Genomic DNA, 17,639 nt, shown 5'->3' with positions numbered 1-17,639 from the left:
ATTTCCATTATTTCCAATGGAAACATTTCAAATCCATGATTTGTCCAATCTCCCTCTTTTCCCTACCCGCCCCAATGATTTCTTGCTGCAGCCAACCAAGTTTGGATATAATCCTTTGTGTTCAGAAAACTGAATTCGTGAATAACGAGCTTTCTGATAGCAGGACCTGTGTATCACTGTTCTGATCACCTGCGTGACCATTTATTTTGGTCAAATTTCCTTCTTTAATCTTTCAGCCTTACTCTCTTCCTGCATTATACTGTAGCTGCAACCCTGTTTTTGACACTTTCCCCAACTTTAACCATCTTGTAAAACCTCTCTACAAAAGCAGAAAAATATTTTAATTTCATTAACCATAGAGTATGTTGAGGTTAAACTATCAACTTTTACAAGGTGTGCACTTGAACCCACTTGTATCCAGCACTCCCATGTATTCCTACACACACTATCAGGAGGTTTAGAATCTTTTGCTGGAATTAAGAGGTGTTGTGGCGAATTTAAAACTGTTATGTTATGTTTTTGTTTCGCAACCGACCTATCGAAGGGTTAACCCAGACTCCTGGTTAACTGGCAGCAACATTCCATGGGAGGCATGGCCTGCATGGGGTTTAAATGGAAAGGGGAACCGTTATGTCAGTTGGCGGTTGAGGGCTTTTTTTGTGGGAGCTTGTGTGGTTGTGGAGAAGGTAGATTTAGAGTAGATGAAGTAGTTGATAGGTATTCTGTTATTTGATTACCAAGAACGTTACCTGTGAAATTAAGTTTGTACCAATGTTACTAGAAAGCAAGCATTAAGATTCAAGCCAATAAATATCCATCTTTAAAGTGTCATACCAGTAATCGTCTATTTCATTTTCCAGCTAAGGTACCCAGGAACCCAGGTGGTGGGGAACTCTTTTAAACTGTCAAAACTGCCTTTTAGAGGAGGAAGGTTAGTTTGTGGCTGAGAGTGCACCAAGAGAAGGGGGGGGCTAAAGGAGGAGACAAGTTCTGGATGATAATAAAGTTACCTCAGGAAGGAGGCTAGCTTTACAGTAAGGGAGTTTCTAGTGAAGTGAAACATAGGAACAGTCTTACTTATAGCCCCAAGTCTATATAGGTACCTAGCCACGTTTAGGCTGGAAGAGGACTCTCTTTTATGTTTGAAAACCCACGAGTGCTAGAGGGTTTAAAGAAAGGCTAGAGGGATAAATGGGAGGTTTGATTTACCTCAGAAATCCCTGTTAGTGCTTTTAATAAATGAGAGGTCAAAGTTATAAGACTGAAAGTGAAGGGACCTTTTCGTCGCACGTGTCAATTACGAACATATGTTTTCCCTTAACCCTTAGCTCAGCTCCGGCATCTCTCAGGTGGACGCCATGGCCATCAAGGGAGAAGTTTATGTTGAGCTCTGGAACCTCTTTTTCTAGAAAGATAGTGTTGGATATGAGGATGCTGTTTTCAGACAGCAAAGTTATAAATATCAGTATATTTTATGAAAGGGACGGGGGTATTTTTGGATAAGTGTTTGCCATTATATTCTTTTTTTTTGCACCATTGTTTATTTCCTATAAGTTCCTGTCTGTTTGCTATTTTGTTAACCTTGTCCAGTTTGTAATTGAAAGGACAAGACCTAGTGAGAAATGACTAAGTGGTTATCTTGTGTGTTCCCTGAATACTGGGGTTAACTTAGGTAGAAGATTCTATGCAGCATTATTTTTCTAGAAAAAAAGGGTGCCAGAATTAACCATTAACACCTCACTTGTTCTCTTAGAACTGAGTCCGGCTTGGCGGGGGGGGGGGGGAAGCCCTGATTATATTATATATGTGAAACCCATTTTTTTTAACAGGATGTGATAATTAAAGTTCAGTGGTAACACCAGATTAGCCTCCTGATCTTTCCTTAAAGTATTAAGAGGTCATGTCAGGGGATTGTTGCGGCTACTCCTGAGTAAAGACGCTCCAGTCTGTTCTGTCTTTAAGGGTTTTATTGTGCATACTATTTACAGTGCAGAGATAGCAGAAAACATGACCTTCTAGTCACTCGCAGAATCCGGCAATGGCGCTCTTCTGCTCCGGGGCCAGCATAATAGCTTGGGCACCCTGAAACGCCGCCCTCTAAAACTGTGTTTGGGCACACGCCTCAATTCGGGCGCCAGAAGAGGCTGTGCTCCCTCTTCCACTTGTTGGCTAGGGCAGTGCAGGGGCTCTGATACCTCGCTAAGCCTTCCTTCCTCCACTTGTTGGCTTGAGCGGTACAAGGGCTCTGATACCTTGCTGAGCCTTCCCTCCTCCATTCCGCTCCACTCCACATTCCCTGCGCCTGACCCGCTGCTCCCGCTCTCCCTGGGCGAAGTGCTGGTCAGGATGATGGTGGGGCGGCTGTAGGGAGTCCCCCTGACAGGCCAGGATATTTTACGCATGCCTTCAAGGTCACATTTAAGAGAAACATCTTACAATATGTCAAAATTGGTATCTCTTTTCCATCAACTTATCCCAACTCTATTAGTGTCATCATCTACAGAAATAAAGTTTAGAAAAAGTTCAGGCTGACAAATACCAATACACAGCTCCCTGATGTTAAATTCCTCTACTTTCCATTTTCCTTAGGAAATGTAATTCCAGACATTCCTGCTATTGGCCGGCTAATTAAACACTCTGCTTTAATTATCCAAATAATCAAAAAAACTTCCCTCACAAACACAAGAAACTTACTAAATTAGTAGATAAATATGTTTTCAGCTGGATTACACTATCGAACAAACATTTTTCAAAATCAACAAATCGAAAAAGAGTTATGCATCATTGTTTCCTAAGCCAGATGCAAAGATGATATTTAGCACCTCTGTAGAATTTGCAAATATGACAACAGGACAGACGATACAGATTTAGTAATAGAATCTTTCCAGGTGTGATTTGCATCTGAAGAGAATCAACAACTGAAAATAGCTCCTTCCTCTCTCTACAAGCATTTCTGTTCCAGATAGAAGGCAGAACTCTACACTGGTCATATAAAGGAAAGCATCAGCTAATCTTAAACATTATAGTGGAAGAAACGCTCTTATTACGTGCTCAGAAATATGCTAACCTCATTTGAATTGCTCAGCTTCATTCTTCTTGTTCTTGAAACCCTCATAGGAACGATGGGAAATGGATTTATTGCTATCGTTAACTTCATTCACTGGCATAGAAGCAGAAAAATATCCCCAGCTGATTTGATCCTGAGTTGTCTTAGCTTGTTCAGATTTGCATTCCATGGAGTTGTGATACAGTCTGCAAGTATTGCCCTCTTTTACATGGACGCTGTTCCATTAATGCATGTAAAAATAGCAAACTATACCACCTGGACATTTATTACTACTGCTGACCTTTGGCTTGCCGCTTGGCTTAGCGTCTTGTACTGTGTAAAAATTGCTAACTTCTCCCACCCTCTCTTCCTGCAAATGAAGTGGCGATTCCCTGGGCTGGTGCCTTGGCTGCTTCTGGGGACTGTAGTCTTCTCTGCAATCATCACCACCGTGGCAATAACAGGAAGTAGTGTTATGACTAAATGTAATCTCTTTGAATCATTCCTAAACAATAACAGTGACTCGAGAATTAAAATGTCTGACTACTGTAAGTATGTTGTCCTTCTATATACCATTCCAAATTTCCTTCCATTCATGATATTTTTGTCCTCGTCCATCTTATTACTAACCTCTCTGTGGAGACACAAAAACCTTCTACAAAGCAATGCAAGGGATGCCAGCACAGAAGTTCACCTGAATGCCATCAAAGCCCTGGCTTCTTTCTTCATTCTCTACATATCTAGTTTTTTTGTGGAAATTTTGAGCATTGTCTTATCCTGGATAGGCATTGCAGATGTTTGGATAACAATACTTATGTTAAATGTGATAATTGCATATTCCTCTGGCCATGCTGTTACCCTGATCTTCATGAATCCCAGACTGAAACAGAAATCAATAAGGATGCTACATCAACTAAAATGTTCAAGGTCATCTTAAAGGTCACCAAAATCTTATGGAAGTGACATCCCCTCGCAAGAACAATACTATCTGTGTGTGTGTGCGTGCGTGCGTGCGCGCATATGCACTGAGGATACAGTCTACCAGACATTCTCCTGCACAAGACTGCCAAGCCATTCTAAGGAGGTTTGCACAAGAGAACCTCCTGCTTGGTATGCTCATTTCTGCATTTTTTTAATACTCTGTTCACTCTGTTTGCTTAATGATTTATTCTTATGTCAAAACTGACTGATTATTATTCTGCTAAAGGAGGTTCCTTCCCCGTTCTGTGCTTTGATTTCAGATATCCACATTAACCTTCTCCTGATTATTTACACAGCAATAGGGTAGCTGCTGAATAAGCCAACAATGCTGTCGAGAAGTTGGTTCTACCTCTTTCTTCGGATGCTCAGTTCACCAGTGGAGCATGTGCCTCAGAGAGAGCAAGCAGCATTGAAATGGGAATGGACCGAGTGAGCTAAAAATGGGGGTCCCAGCACCTTGCACCTAAAATTGGATAAAGATGTGTTAAGAAAGGCAGGTAATGGGTTAATAGTCTATGAGTCAAATGGGCACATTTGAGTTACTGGGCACATTTGGGGAAATTCTCTATGAGTCAGCAGAGATTACTCATGCCGCACAATGTAGCTGCAGGCATTTTGTGACTTTCTTATCTTGTTACTGGGCACATTTGGCAATAAACTTTCTGTATAAAAGTGCTGTTTACAAAATACTGTATGGGTCGTGGTAGCAAAAATTGTTGAAGGCTATCTGTGGGAACTGTGTATTTGAGTGCAGAGTTTTTGAAGAGATGGTCTGAGGAAGAAGTCAAAAAACTGTCAGACTTCAGAACTCAGAAAACTCTTTCAGTTGCAAGGCTCTGAAAAAACTGATTTTGGACTTAGCTGTGAACCTTAAGACAGCAAGGACTTTGAAGCAAAATACCCTCTCTGGGCTTAGAGAGAGAAGGCATCATGTAGCCTGTATAAAATATGTAAATAGGATGTGTGTTTTGTATGTACCAAGTAAAACAACTTTTCTTAAAACAACTGTTTTGTGTTAGTGAGCTTAACCACTGGACTGAAGCATCTGTGGGGCATAAAAAGATTTACAGGAAGAAGATAAACACAAACCCCAACAAGATGGTGCCAGGCATGCCTCCCTAGGGAGAGCATTCTTTAAGTGAGAGAGCAGCACTGAGACACACTGCTCTTGTGTCTCCCCTCTCCAAAAGACAAAAGGAGGAGGTAGCACAAGGAGAAGAGTTTGCTTCATGTGAGGTGTGTACATTCTATTATTTTATTTTTTGTAAATAATTTTTATTCATTTTCCAATAAAACATTCAAATTAATAAGAAAGCAGACCAAATCTTGCCACTTTGTTTAAAAAATAAGACAATACAGCCAATTATACAGTCCAAGTTAAATACTTTCAAGGGGGACTTCCCTTTTTCTGTATTTCAAGAGATAATGTCCTTCATTTATCTTCTGCTTTCTTCCTTGTTTTTTCTTTCTTTCCAGTTTTCTAATTCTGATCTTAACCATTCTCACAGTCAATCAATTGGTGGTATATGACTCTCTGTCTTGTTTGACTAGTCCAGGGGTGGCCAACTCCCAAGAGACTGTGATCTACTCCCAGAGTTAAAGACTGGCAGTGATCAAGTTCAAGTCAAAGTTGTTGAGCTTTTTTTAGGAAGGAGGAATGTCGCGGTTCAAGTAAAAGTTGTTGAGTTTTTTTCAGGGAGGAGGTAAAATGTTGAGCTTTTAAAGGGGAGCCACAGTTGTTCAGCTTCTTTGGGGGAAGCCAATGATCTACAAGTGATCTACCGCAGACATCCAGTGATCAACAGGTAGGTCATGATCTACCTGTTGGACATGCCTGGCTAGTCCATATAGTCATACCTCATGTTGCGTCTGCTTCAGGATGTGTCTTTTCATCTTGCAAACATGGCAAACCAGAAAACAGTTTTGCCAAGTACACATGCGCAGAAGTGCTCTATCATGTGTACATTCTAGACCAAGGGTGGTCAACCTTTTTATACCTACCGCCCACTAATGCATCTTTCTTGATGGTAAAATTTCCTTACTGCCCACCAGTGCTCGCTGGAAGGACGATTCAGCTTGTGCGTAGAACCCCCTACCGCCCACCTAGAACACTGAAACGCCCACTAGTGGTAGGGACCATGTTGACAACCCCTGTTCTAGACTCCATTCCGGCTCCCAGCAGGTCAGTCCATATTGGCACATACCATTGGACAGATTCCTTTTTTTTTAATTCCTCTGGTTTCCACTTTTTAAAGGATATGTAACTCTATATATTTCACCTATTGGCTTGCATAATTAAACACCCGGCTTCATCTCTCTAACCAATTAGAACAACGTCCCTCACAAACACAATGGATTTTATTAAATCATTTGATAAACACCTCTGCTTTCAGATGGATTAAAAATAAAAATACTGGTGAACAAACATTAATCAAAATATAGAAATAATAAAAGAATCATCTATCATTGTTTGTTAACCCAGATGCAAAGAGGATATTTAGCACCACTGTCAAATTTGCAAATATGACAGCAGAAAATATGATACAGATTTAGGAAGAGAATCTTTCCAGGTGTGATTTGCATCTGAGCAAAATCAACAACTGAAAATAGCTTGCTCCTCTCCCTGCAAATTGTTCTGGTCTTGAAAGAAGGCAGAAGTATTCTGCGCTCCACTGCTCATATAAAAGACATCATAAGCAGCAGACTGTGCTAATATTACATATTACCGTGGGAAGACACTTTTATTTCGTGCTCAGAAAGATGCCTACCTTATTTGGATTGTTCGGCTTCATTCTCCTGGTTATTGAAACCCTCATAGGAATGGTGGGAAATGGATTTATTGCTATCATTAACTTCATGGACTGGTTTAGCAGCAGAAAACTATCCCCAGCCGACATGATCCTGAGTTGTCTTGGCTTGTGCAGATTTGCATTTCATGCAGTTGTGATACAGGCTGCAATTATTCTCCTCTTTTTCATAGATGATTTACAGATGAGCAACATATATGTTGCATACAGTGCCTCCTGGCTATTTGTTAATACTGCTAACCTTTGGTTTGCCGCTTGGCTCAGTGTTTTGTACTGTGTAAAGATTGCCAACTTCTCCCACCCTCTCTTCCTCCAAATGAAGCGGAGATTCCCTGGGCTGGTGCCCTGGCTGCTTCTGGGGTCTGTGGTCTTCTCTGCAATCATCACCACCGTGGTAATAACAAGCAGTAGCATTATGACTAGATGTAATCTCTTTGAATCATTCCTAAGCAATCACAGTGACTTGGGAATTAAAATGTCTGACTACTGTAAATATGTTGTCCTTCTATATACTGTTCCAAATTTCCTTTCATTCATGATATTTTTGTCCTCGTCCATCTCATTACTAACCTCTCTGTGGAGACACAAAAACCTTCTACAAAGCAGTGCAAGGGATGTCAGCACAGAAGTTCACCTGAATGCCATCAAAGCCCTGGCTTCCTTCTTCATTCTCTACATATCTAGTTTTTTCGTGGAAATACTGAACATAGTCTTCTACTGGATAGGCATTACAAATGCTTGGGTAATCATACTTATTTTAAATGTGATGGTTGCGTATTCCTCTGGCCATGCTGTTACCCTGATCTTCATGAATCCCAGACTGAAACAGAAATCAATAAGGATGCTTCGTCAACTAAAATGTTGAACGAAGCCATCATCTTAAGGGTCACCAAGACCTTATGGATGTGACATCCCCTCGCAAGAACAATGCTATCTGTGTAGTGTGTGTGTGTGTATGTGTGTGTGCACATATGCACTGAGGATGTCGTCTACCAGACATTCTCCTGCACAAGGCTGCCAAGCCATTCTAAGGAGGTTTGCACAGAAGAACTTTCTGCTGGATATGCCCTTTTCTGCATTTTTCAATACTCTATTCACTCTGTTTGCTTAATGATTTATTCTTATGTCAAAACTGAATGACGATTATTCTGCCAAAGGAGGTTCCTTCCCCATTCTGTGCTTTTGATTTCAGATATTAACCTTCTCCTGATTATTTACACAGCAATAGGGTGGCTGCTGTATGAGCCAACAGTGCTGTGGAGAAGTTGGTTCTACCTCTTTCTTTGGAGGCTCAGTTCACCAGTGGAGCATGCTCCTCAGAGAGAGCAAGCAGCATTGAAATGGGAATGGACCGAGTGAGCTGTAAATGGTGGACCCAGCACCTGGCACCTAAAATTGGAGAAAGATGTGTTAAGAAAGGCAGTTAATGGGAAAATTCTCTATGAGTCAGCAGAGATTACTCATGCCCCACAATGCAACTGCAGCCATTTCGTGACTCTCTTAACTGTGTTACTGGGCACATTTGGCTCTGAAAAAACTGAAATTGGACTTAGTTGTGAACCTTAACACAGTAAGGACTTTGAAGCAGAATACCCTCTCTGGGCTCAGAGACAGAAGGCATCATGTAACCTGTATAAAATATGTAAATAGAGTGTGTGTTTTGTTTGTACCAAGTAAAACTACTTTGCTTAAAACAACTGTTTTGTGTTAGTGAGCTTAACCACTTGACTGAAGCATCTGTGGGGCATACAAAGATAGCAAGATTTACAGGAGGAAGATAAACACACACCCCAACAAGATTGTGCCAGGCATGCCTGCCTAGGGAGAGCATTCCTTAAATGAGAGATTGGCACTAAGACACACTGCTCTTGTGTCTCCCCTGCCCAAAAGACAAATGGAGGAGGTGGCACAAGGAGAGTAGTTTACTTCATGTCTTGAGACACCGTTAATCCAAGGGGTGTACATTCTAGACAGGTGTTGTTCATGCACAGTTGGCAGTCATTGATTTACAGTTGTGTGGGTAGCCGATGTGGAGAAACAAAGTGCATTACTTGGAAACATCCCCGTCCCCTCTCTGGTCTGTGCATCAACAGAAAAATGTGCCTTGAAATGCAGTGGGGAGAATGACCTTGCTGTATTTCGAGCCATTCATGTGTATGTCATAACCCAAGTCTGAGAAATGTGGTGGGGAAAAGGCGAGGGAGAGGGAGAGCACTGAGTTGATCTCTGAAAGGAACTTAAATTGCTGCCTCTCCCTCTCTGAAAATCTGATGGGGAACCAAGAGCTATGACACATGTTCGGGTGTTTAATGTATATTTCCAAATAATAAAATACCAGCGTGCCCCCACTGACAAAGCAGTGGAACCTCTGAAGTGTCTATTGGAGCTGTATCTTCCTGGCAGCAGACGACAGAACCATGAGACAGGTGTAAAATACTCAAGCAAGTGTTTTATTTATAACCTTAGAAACTTACAAACACAAAGCATATGGGTGTTCTCTTTTGCAGGCGAATTCAAACTGCAACTTCTCCTCCTTTTGAACTCATCACCAGCTGTACCTAATCAGCCTAGAAAACCACACCTAGAACTCACAAAAACATTTCCTAAAGTTACAACCATCTTTTTCTGTTTCTTTGCAGAATGACTCATAACAGTGTCTCACTGCTTGGATACTTTGTGTGTTTTTAACAGTATATTTCTGATTAAAATACCTATTGCAAAGTCATTGTAACTCCCTGGTGCTTTTCTCTCTTCTTTCTCTTTTTTACCCAAGCAAAACTGAACCCATGTGGCTCTCAGAATGAGGAATGTGGCAAACACAAAATAAATACTAGATCTCATTATCATGCACAATAAAAGGTTACTATTATTATTCTCGTCATCATCATTTTTATATTGCCTTTCATCCCAAGATCACAGGGCAGTTCACAACATAAAAATACAAAATGGAAACACAAAATACATAATAAACCAAACCAAACCAAACTAATAACCCTCCTTCTATTGAAACATTTAAGGGCCACAGAATGTTAATCAGCCAAATGCCTGGTTGAAGAGAAAAACTTTCGCCTGGCATCTAAAGATATGTAATGAAGGGACCAGGAGAGCCTTCTGCGGGAGAGCATTCCACAAACGGAGCCACCACAGAAAAGGTCCATTCCTGTGTTCCCACCCTCCAGACCTCTTGTTGAGGCACATGAAGGTGGGCTTCAGGTGTTGATCATAGAGTTTAGGTCAGTTCATAGGAGGAGAAGCAATCCTTGAGAGATTTAAGGCCTTACTCCAAGGCTTTACTCCTAGCCAAACCATGGGCGTAGGCAGGGGGGCAGGAGGGGGCAATTGCCCCCCCTAGAAGCAAAAGGCTGAGGGGCCCAGCGTGGCAGCCCCAGGCTCCCGCTCCCGGCACGAAGCTACAGAGGCGCGCGGGGAGTGTAAGCGGAGGAGCGCTAAGCAGGAGCGGGGAGCGTAAGCGGAGGAGGCAGCCACAGGCTCGCATTTCCCGCGCGCCTCTGGAGCTTCGCGCCGGGAGCGGGAGCCTGGGGCCGCCTCCTCGGAAGAGCTGGGCAGTGCAGGCAATGTAGTCCCGCTCACATTCCCACTGTGGCCCCTACCCTCCCGCCCCTTGCCCCCGCCCTTGCCCCCCCTAATTTTGATCCTGGGTATGCCCCTGAGCCAAACTGGCATTCAGGAGCAGCAGCTACAGACCCAAGGCATGGTTGATAGGACAGCTGTCATTCCCCAGGTTGGAAGAGGGGCTTGCGTCCATCACAGACACCAACTGCCTGTGCTGTGTGCCCCTTACACAGCTGCCCCACTTCCCACACCATACCTCCCCCTATCCCAAACCACTGTGATTAGTTACAGGTAGGTAGCCATGTTGGTCTGACGTAGTCGAAACAATATAAAAATGTAGAATAGTGGGTAAGAAGGATGAAGACACAGCTCTCAAAACAACCAGCTCTTTATTTTAGCTGAGTCCAAGCTGAACAGTAGCTTAGCCAACTGGCTTATATAGTACTCAGTAACTTGCAACAGTAACAAACTTCCCCTAGCTACTCAATGCATGAACAGCACTCTCAATCCTTCATTTGCATGTTGTGGACCTGAGTGAGAACTGCAGCCACAGTGGAACTGCAGCCACGGTGGCCAGAAGGAGTACTGCAGTTAACTTAATACATAACACCCATTGTGGACCTGAGTGAGAATGCAGTCACAGTAGGCAGGGTAAGAACTGCAGCCACGGTGGCCAGAAGGAGTACTGCAGTTAACTTAATACATAACCCCCCAAAAATCCTTCCAGTAGCACCTTAGAGACCAACTAAGTTTGTCATAGGTACGATCTTTCGTGTGCATGCATACGTCAATATTTTTCAGGAAATTCAAGGAGACTGAATATCAAGACTGAAGAGGGGTGGCCTGAATCCCATCAGAGAGACTGGGTCTGATATTCCTTATCCGTGGTCTAACCTAGCACCCATAAGTAACTACAATTACCAGGGCAGGGGGACCATTTACTTTTTGACCTCAGGCAGCAAAGTGTATCGGGCAGGTTTTGATTTCCCCTCTCCTTTACACTTCTGTAAAGTCTCTCTACACTTCCTGACGTTTAATTCTGAAGTAGAATTACAAAATAAGCTCCTGGCGTACTGAGCATGCCCAAAGAATTTGGTAAAGGTGAACAATCGCGCAACACTCCCTTTGTCTGAGCTAATGGGCCGATCACACAACGCTCTCTTTGTTTAAGATGTTCGTTAGTACACATGCTCATAGTATTTGTAATTTGGACCAATCATAGGGAGACAGCAGGGAATATGCTTAAAGTGCCTTAAAAGTGAATGGGGTGAAGGAAACGAAGGGTTTCGATTGGATAGGAAATTAAACTTAATGGAAATATACATTCCATTAAGTTTATAAAATGATACGGAATCCATTGGTGCATGGCCAGTTAATTTGGGAAAATATCCCTGCTCGTCCTTTCTGCGCGGAAAAGAAAAGAAAATACTCTGGACTTCTTTTTCACTCACTGTCTCGTGTGGTTTTTGGCTATCCCTGAGACAGAGCAGGCTCTTGCTTGCACCTATTCCACCAATTCCTACTTATCAGGGAGTGTAATTGTAAACATTCCTCCTGTTGGCCTGCCAAATATAACTTCCTACTTTAATTAGTCAACCAATGAGAACAACTTCACATAGAAAGAAAGTATACTTCCTGAACCTTTTGAGGAAAAAGTATGGTTTGGGGTGGATTGGAAATGTTGATACGGGTGGAAAAATATTAATCAAAATAAACAAAAAGTACAAGAATCACATATCGTTGTTAGTTAAACTAGATGCAAAGATGATATTTAGCACCCCTGTAGAAGGGTCCCTTTACCTAGAATTGGCAAATATATTATCATAAGGGATATTACAGATTCAGCATTTGAGTCCTACCAGGTGAGATTTGCATCTGAACAAAATCAACAGATGAAAGTATCTCCCTCCTCTCTCTACAAGTTTTTCTGCTCTAGGGAGAAGGCAAGAGTATTGTGCTCTACACTGCTCTTATAAAAAAAAATTGTGGTGGTGGGAGAAGACAGTGCAGATATTTGCACATTACAGTGGAGGAAACACTTTCATTTCATGCTCAGAAAGATGCCTACCTTATTTGAATTCTTCGGCTTTGCTCTTCTTGTTATTGAAACCCTCATAGGAATGGTGGGAAATGGATTTATTGCTATTGTTAACTTCATTGACTGGCATAGAAGAAGAAAACTTTCCCCAGCTGACTTGATCCTGACTTGTCTTAGCTTGTGCAGATTTGCATTCCATGCAGTTGTGATACAGACTGCAAGTATTGCCCTCTTTTACACGGACGCTGTTCAATTAACGTATGTAAAAATGGCAGGCTACACCACCTGGACATTTATTACTACTGCTGACCTTTGGTTTGCCGCTTGGCTCAGTGTCTTGTACTGTGTAAAAATTGCTAACTTCTCCCACCCTCTCTTCCTGCAAATGAAGTGGAGATTCCCTGGCCTGGTGCCTTGGCTGCTTCTGGGGACTGTGGTCTTCTCTGCAACCATCACCACTGTGACAAGTACAGGCGGTAGCATTATGTCTAAATGTAATCTATTTGAATCATTCCTAAGCAATCACAATGACTCGGGATTTAAAATGTCTGACTACTGTAGGTATGTTATTCTTCTATATGCCATTCCAGATTACCTTCCCTTCATGATATTTTTGTTCTCATCCATCTTATTACTAACCTCTCTGTGGAGACACAAAAACCTTCTACAAAGCAGTGCAAGGGATGCCAGCACAGAAGTTCACCTGAATGCCATCAAAGCCCTGGCTTCCTTCTTCTTTCTCTACATATCTAGTTTTTTCATGGAGATTTTGAGCATAGTCTTCTACTGGATAGGCATTACAGGTGCTTGGATATCAATACTTATTTTTAATGTGATGGTTGCGTATTCCTCTGGCCATGCTGTTATCCTGATCTTCATGAGTCCCAGACTGAAACAGAAATCAATATGGATGCTACATCAACTAAAATGGTGGATGAAGCCATCATTTTAAGGGTCACCAAAATCTTATGGATGTGACAGCCCCTCGCAAGAACAATACTATCTGTTTAAGTGTGTGTGTGTGTGTGTGTGTGTGCGCACGCGCATATGAGTTGAGGATACACTCTACCAAACATTCTCCTGTACAAGGCTGCCAAGCCATTCTAAGGAGGTTTGTGCAGGAGAACCTTCTTCTGGGTATGCCCTTTTCTGCATTTTCTGATGGAACTGTGGATTTGAGTTAAGACTTTTTGAAGAGATTGTCCAAGGAAGAAGTCAGAAAACTGCCAGACTTCAGAACATCAAAAAAACTCTTATAGTTGCAGAGCACTGAAAAAAACTGAATTTGGACTTAGCTGTGAACCTTAACACAGAAAGGACTTTGAAGCAAAATGCCCTCTCTGGGCTCAGAGAGAGAAGGCTCCATGTAACCTGTATAAAGTGTGTACATAGAGTATGTGTATTGTGTGTACCAAGTAAAACAACCTCGCTTAAAACTGGTTTGTGTTGGTGAGCGTCTGTGGGGCATATAAAGATAACAAGATTTACCGGTAGAAGATAAACACACACCCCAACAAGCTGGTGCCAGGCATGCCTCCCTGGGGAGAGCATTTTTTTAAGTGAGAGAGCAGCACTGAGACACTCTGCTCTTGTGTCTCCCTTCTCCAAATGACAAATGAAAACATCCTTGTCCCTTCTCTGCTTTGTGCATCAACAGAAAAATGTGCTTTGAAATGCAGTGGGGAGAATGACCTTGCTGTATTTCAAGCCACTCGTGTGTATGTCATAACCCAAGTCTGAGAAATGTGATGGGGAAAAGGCGAGGGAGAGGGAGAGCACTGAGTTGATCTCTGAAAGGAATTTAAGGTGCTGCCTATCTCTCTAAAAATCTGTTGGGGAACCAAGAGCTAAGAGACATGTTAGGGTGTTTATTGTTAAACGTTCATCTGTCTTCTACTGTATATTGCCAAATAGGAAAACACCAGGCAGCCCCAACTGACTTAATTCCCAAGCTGAACCAGCAAATCACTGGAGCCTCTGAAGTGTCTCACTGCTTGGATACTTTGTGTGTTTTTAACAGTAGCTTTCTGATTAAAATACCTATTGCAAAGTCGTAAGTCCCTGGTGCTTTTCTCTCTTAGAATCATAGAATCATAGAATCATAGAATCATAGAGTTGGAAGAGACCACAAGGGCCATCCAGTCCAACCCCCTGCCAAGCAGGAAACACCATCAAAGCATTCCACCATCAAAGCATTCTTCTTCTTCTTTTTCACCCAAGCAAAACTGAACTCATGGGGCTCTCAGAATGAGGAATCTGGCAAACACAAAATAAATACTAGACCTCATTATCATGCACAGTTAAAGGTTACTATTGTTATTATTCTCGTCATCATCATTTGCATATCGCCCTTCATCCGAAGATCACAGGGCAGTTCACAACATAAAAATGCAAAATGGAAACGCAAAATACATAATAAAACAAAACAAAGCAACAACCCTCCCTCCATTGACACATTTCAGGGCCAAAGAATGTTAATCAGCCCAATGCCTGGTTGGTGAGAAACACTTTCGCCTGGCGTTTAAAGATTTGTAATGAAGGGACCAGGAGAGCCTTCTGCAAGAGAGCATTCCACAAAGGGAGCCACCGCAGAAAAGGCCCATTCCTGTGTTCCCACCCTCCAGACCTCTTGTTGAGGCACATGAAGGTGGGCTTCAGGTGTTGATCACAGAGTTTATGTCGGTTCCTATGAGGAGAGGTGATTACAGCCCTGAGACACTTAAGACCTTACTCCAAGGTCTTATTCCTAGCCGACCTGGAATTTAGGAACAACAGCTACAGACCCGAGGCAAGGCATTCCCCAGGTTGGAAGAGGGGCTGACATCCATCACAGACACCAACTGCCTATGCGGTGTGCCCCTAGCCCAGCCTGCCCCACTTCCTCCCCCATACCTCCCCCTATCCCAAACCACTGTGATTAGGTCCCCCTTCTTCTCCCCAGCTCCTCTCTTGCCACACACATCCTCTCCAACTCCCCCGCCCAAATTTAAATATGTATTAGTTAAATCCAGTTTAAAAATTTAAAAACATTTTAGGCAATGGGGACAATAATAACAAACCTGAAACCAGCTGAACCATGTCCCAACCCAGAAGTCTATTTAGGGGGCTCATCTCTCAAAGATGTGGTCAGTGTGGGCCCACCTAGCTAGGCCAGGTGGAAGAGACTTGCAAGGCCGGGAACAGATTACTCAAGACTCGTAGCCGAGATATATCAATACATCAATAGTTTTAAGGAAATTCATGGAGCATGCATATGAAGACTGAATAGGGGTGGCTGGAAACCCAACAAAGAGACTGGGAGGGCTACATTTGCTCCCTGGGTCTGATATTCCTTATCCATGGTCTAACCCAGCACCCTTAATTACAATTACCAGGGTGGGGGGGGCATTTTCTTTTTGACCTCAGGCAGCAAAGTATATTGGGCAGGTTTTGATTTCCCCTCTCCTTTACACTTCTGTAAAATCTCTCTACACTTCCTGTATTTTTACTTCCACCAATTCCTATTTACCTGGGAGTGTAATTGTAAACATTCCTCCATTGCCCATACAAATATAACACCCTGCTTTAATTATTCAACCAATTAGTAGACACTAAGTCAACTTATTGAACCTTTGAAGAATAAGAAAAGTATGTTTTCGGATGGATTTGAAAAGTTGATAGGGGTGAACAAACATTAATCAAAATAAACAAATCATAAAAGAATCACATATCCGTGTTTGTTAAACCAGATGCAAAGATGATATTTAGCACCTCTGTAGAATTTGCAAATATGATATCAGAAGAGATATTACAGATTCAGCATTTGAGTCCCACCAGGTGCGATTTGCATCTGAACAAAATCAACAAATGAAATATCTCCCTCCTCTCTCTACAAGTTTTTCTGTTCTAGGGAGAAGGCAGGAGTACTGTGCTCTACACTGCTCTTATAAAAAAAAATTGTGGTGGTGGGAGAAGACAGTGCAGATATTGCACATTACGGTGGAGGAGACACTTTCATTTCATGCTCAAAAAGATGCCTACCTTATTTGAATTCTTCGGCTTTGCTCTTCTTGTTATTGAAACCCTCATAGGAATGGTGGGAAATGGATTCATTGCTATTGTTAACTTCATTGACTGGTTTAGAAGCAGAAAACTCTCCCCAGCTGACATGATCCTGAGCTGCCTTGGCTTGTTCAGATTTGCATTTCATGCAGTTGTGATACAGGCTGCAATTTCTACCCTTTTTTTCATGAAGACTGATCAATTCAAGCACCAAATAGTAGCATATTACACCTCATGGTCATTTATCAATACAGCTGATCTTTGGCTTGGCACTTGGCTCAGTGTCTTGTACTGTGTAAAAATCGCTAACTTCTCTCACCCTCTATTCCTCCAAATGAAGCTGAGATTCCCTGGGCTGGTGCCTTGGCTACTTCTGGGGACAGTGGTCTTCTCTGCAATCATCACCACTGGAATAAGTACATCCAAAACCAATGCTTCTAAATGTAATTCTTTTGAATCACCTCTGACCAATAATAGTGACTCGGAAAATGAAATTTTCAACTCCTGTAAGTATCTTCTCCTTCTATATGTTGTTCCGAATTTATTTCCCTTCATGATATTTTTGTCCTCATCCATCCTCGTACTGACTTCTCTGTGGAGGCACAAAAAGCTACTACAAACCACTGCAAAGGATGTCGGCACGGAAGCTCACCGGAATGCCATCAAAGCTCTGGCTTCTTTCTGCATTCTCTACGTAGCTAGCTTTATTGTAGAAATTTCGACGTTAGTTTTGTTTGCGAAGGGCATGAAAGGTATTGGGAAGCATTTTTTTCTCTTAAATGTGATTATTGCATATTCCTCTGGCCATGCCGTTATCCTGATCTTCATTAATCCCAAACTGAAACAGGAATCAATCAAGATGCTACATCAACTAAAATGCTACATCAACTAAGAATCTGAAGCCACCATCTCAAATTCTACGAAGACTGCATGGAAGTGGCTTCTTCTTTTGCAAAAACAATGCTGCCTGCCTGCCTGCCTGCCTGTAGGTGTACATGTTCCTCTTGCAAGACTGCAAAAGCCATTGTAACGAGCTTTGCACAGGAGAACTTCCTTCTTGGTATGCCCTTTTCTGCATTTTTTGATACTCTATTCACTCTGTTTGCTTAATGATTTATTATTATGTCAAAACCGAATGACGATTATTCTGCCA

At 42.2% G+C, this 17,639-nt stretch overlaps 3 protein-coding genes across 3 annotated transcripts; all 3 read left to right on the top strand.

The window, feature by feature from the left end:
• The first annotated feature begins 3,059 nt into the window (after window positions 1–3,059).
• LOC148683400 (taste receptor type 2 member 1-like) lies at window positions 3,060–3,983 on the top strand. The gene has a single exon (XM_088658939.1). It carries the CDS (start codon window positions 3,060–3,062, stop codon window positions 3,981–3,983), a length of 924 nt encoding a protein of 307 aa, XP_088515065.1.
• Window positions 3,984–5,702: 1,719 nt separating this feature from the next.
• LOC148683399 (taste receptor type 2 member 8-like) lies at window positions 5,703–8,718 on the top strand. Its single transcript, XM_088658727.1, has one exon. The coding sequence runs from the start codon at window positions 6,788–6,790 to the stop codon at window positions 7,697–7,699; it is 912 nt and encodes a 303-aa protein (XP_088514853.1). The 5' UTR covers window positions 5,703–6,787; the 3' UTR covers window positions 7,700–8,718.
• Window positions 8,719–12,404: 3,686 nt separating this feature from the next.
• LOC148683398 (taste receptor type 2 member 8-like) lies at window positions 12,405–13,397 on the top strand. Its single transcript, XM_088658938.1, has one exon. The coding sequence runs from the start codon at window positions 12,456–12,458 to the stop codon at window positions 13,395–13,397; it is 942 nt and encodes a 313-aa protein (XP_088515064.1). The 5' UTR covers window positions 12,405–12,455.
• The last annotated feature ends 4,242 nt before the right edge of the window (window positions 13,398–17,639 follow it).

Source organism: Zootoca vivipara, chromosome 15, assembly GCF_965207765.1.
Source record: "Zootoca vivipara chromosome 15, rZooViv2.hap1.1, whole genome shotgun sequence".
Lineage (NCBI taxonomy): Eukaryota > Metazoa > Chordata > Lepidosauria > Squamata > Lacertidae > Zootoca > Zootoca vivipara.
This window is presented reverse-complemented; position numbering and strand designations above follow the sequence as displayed.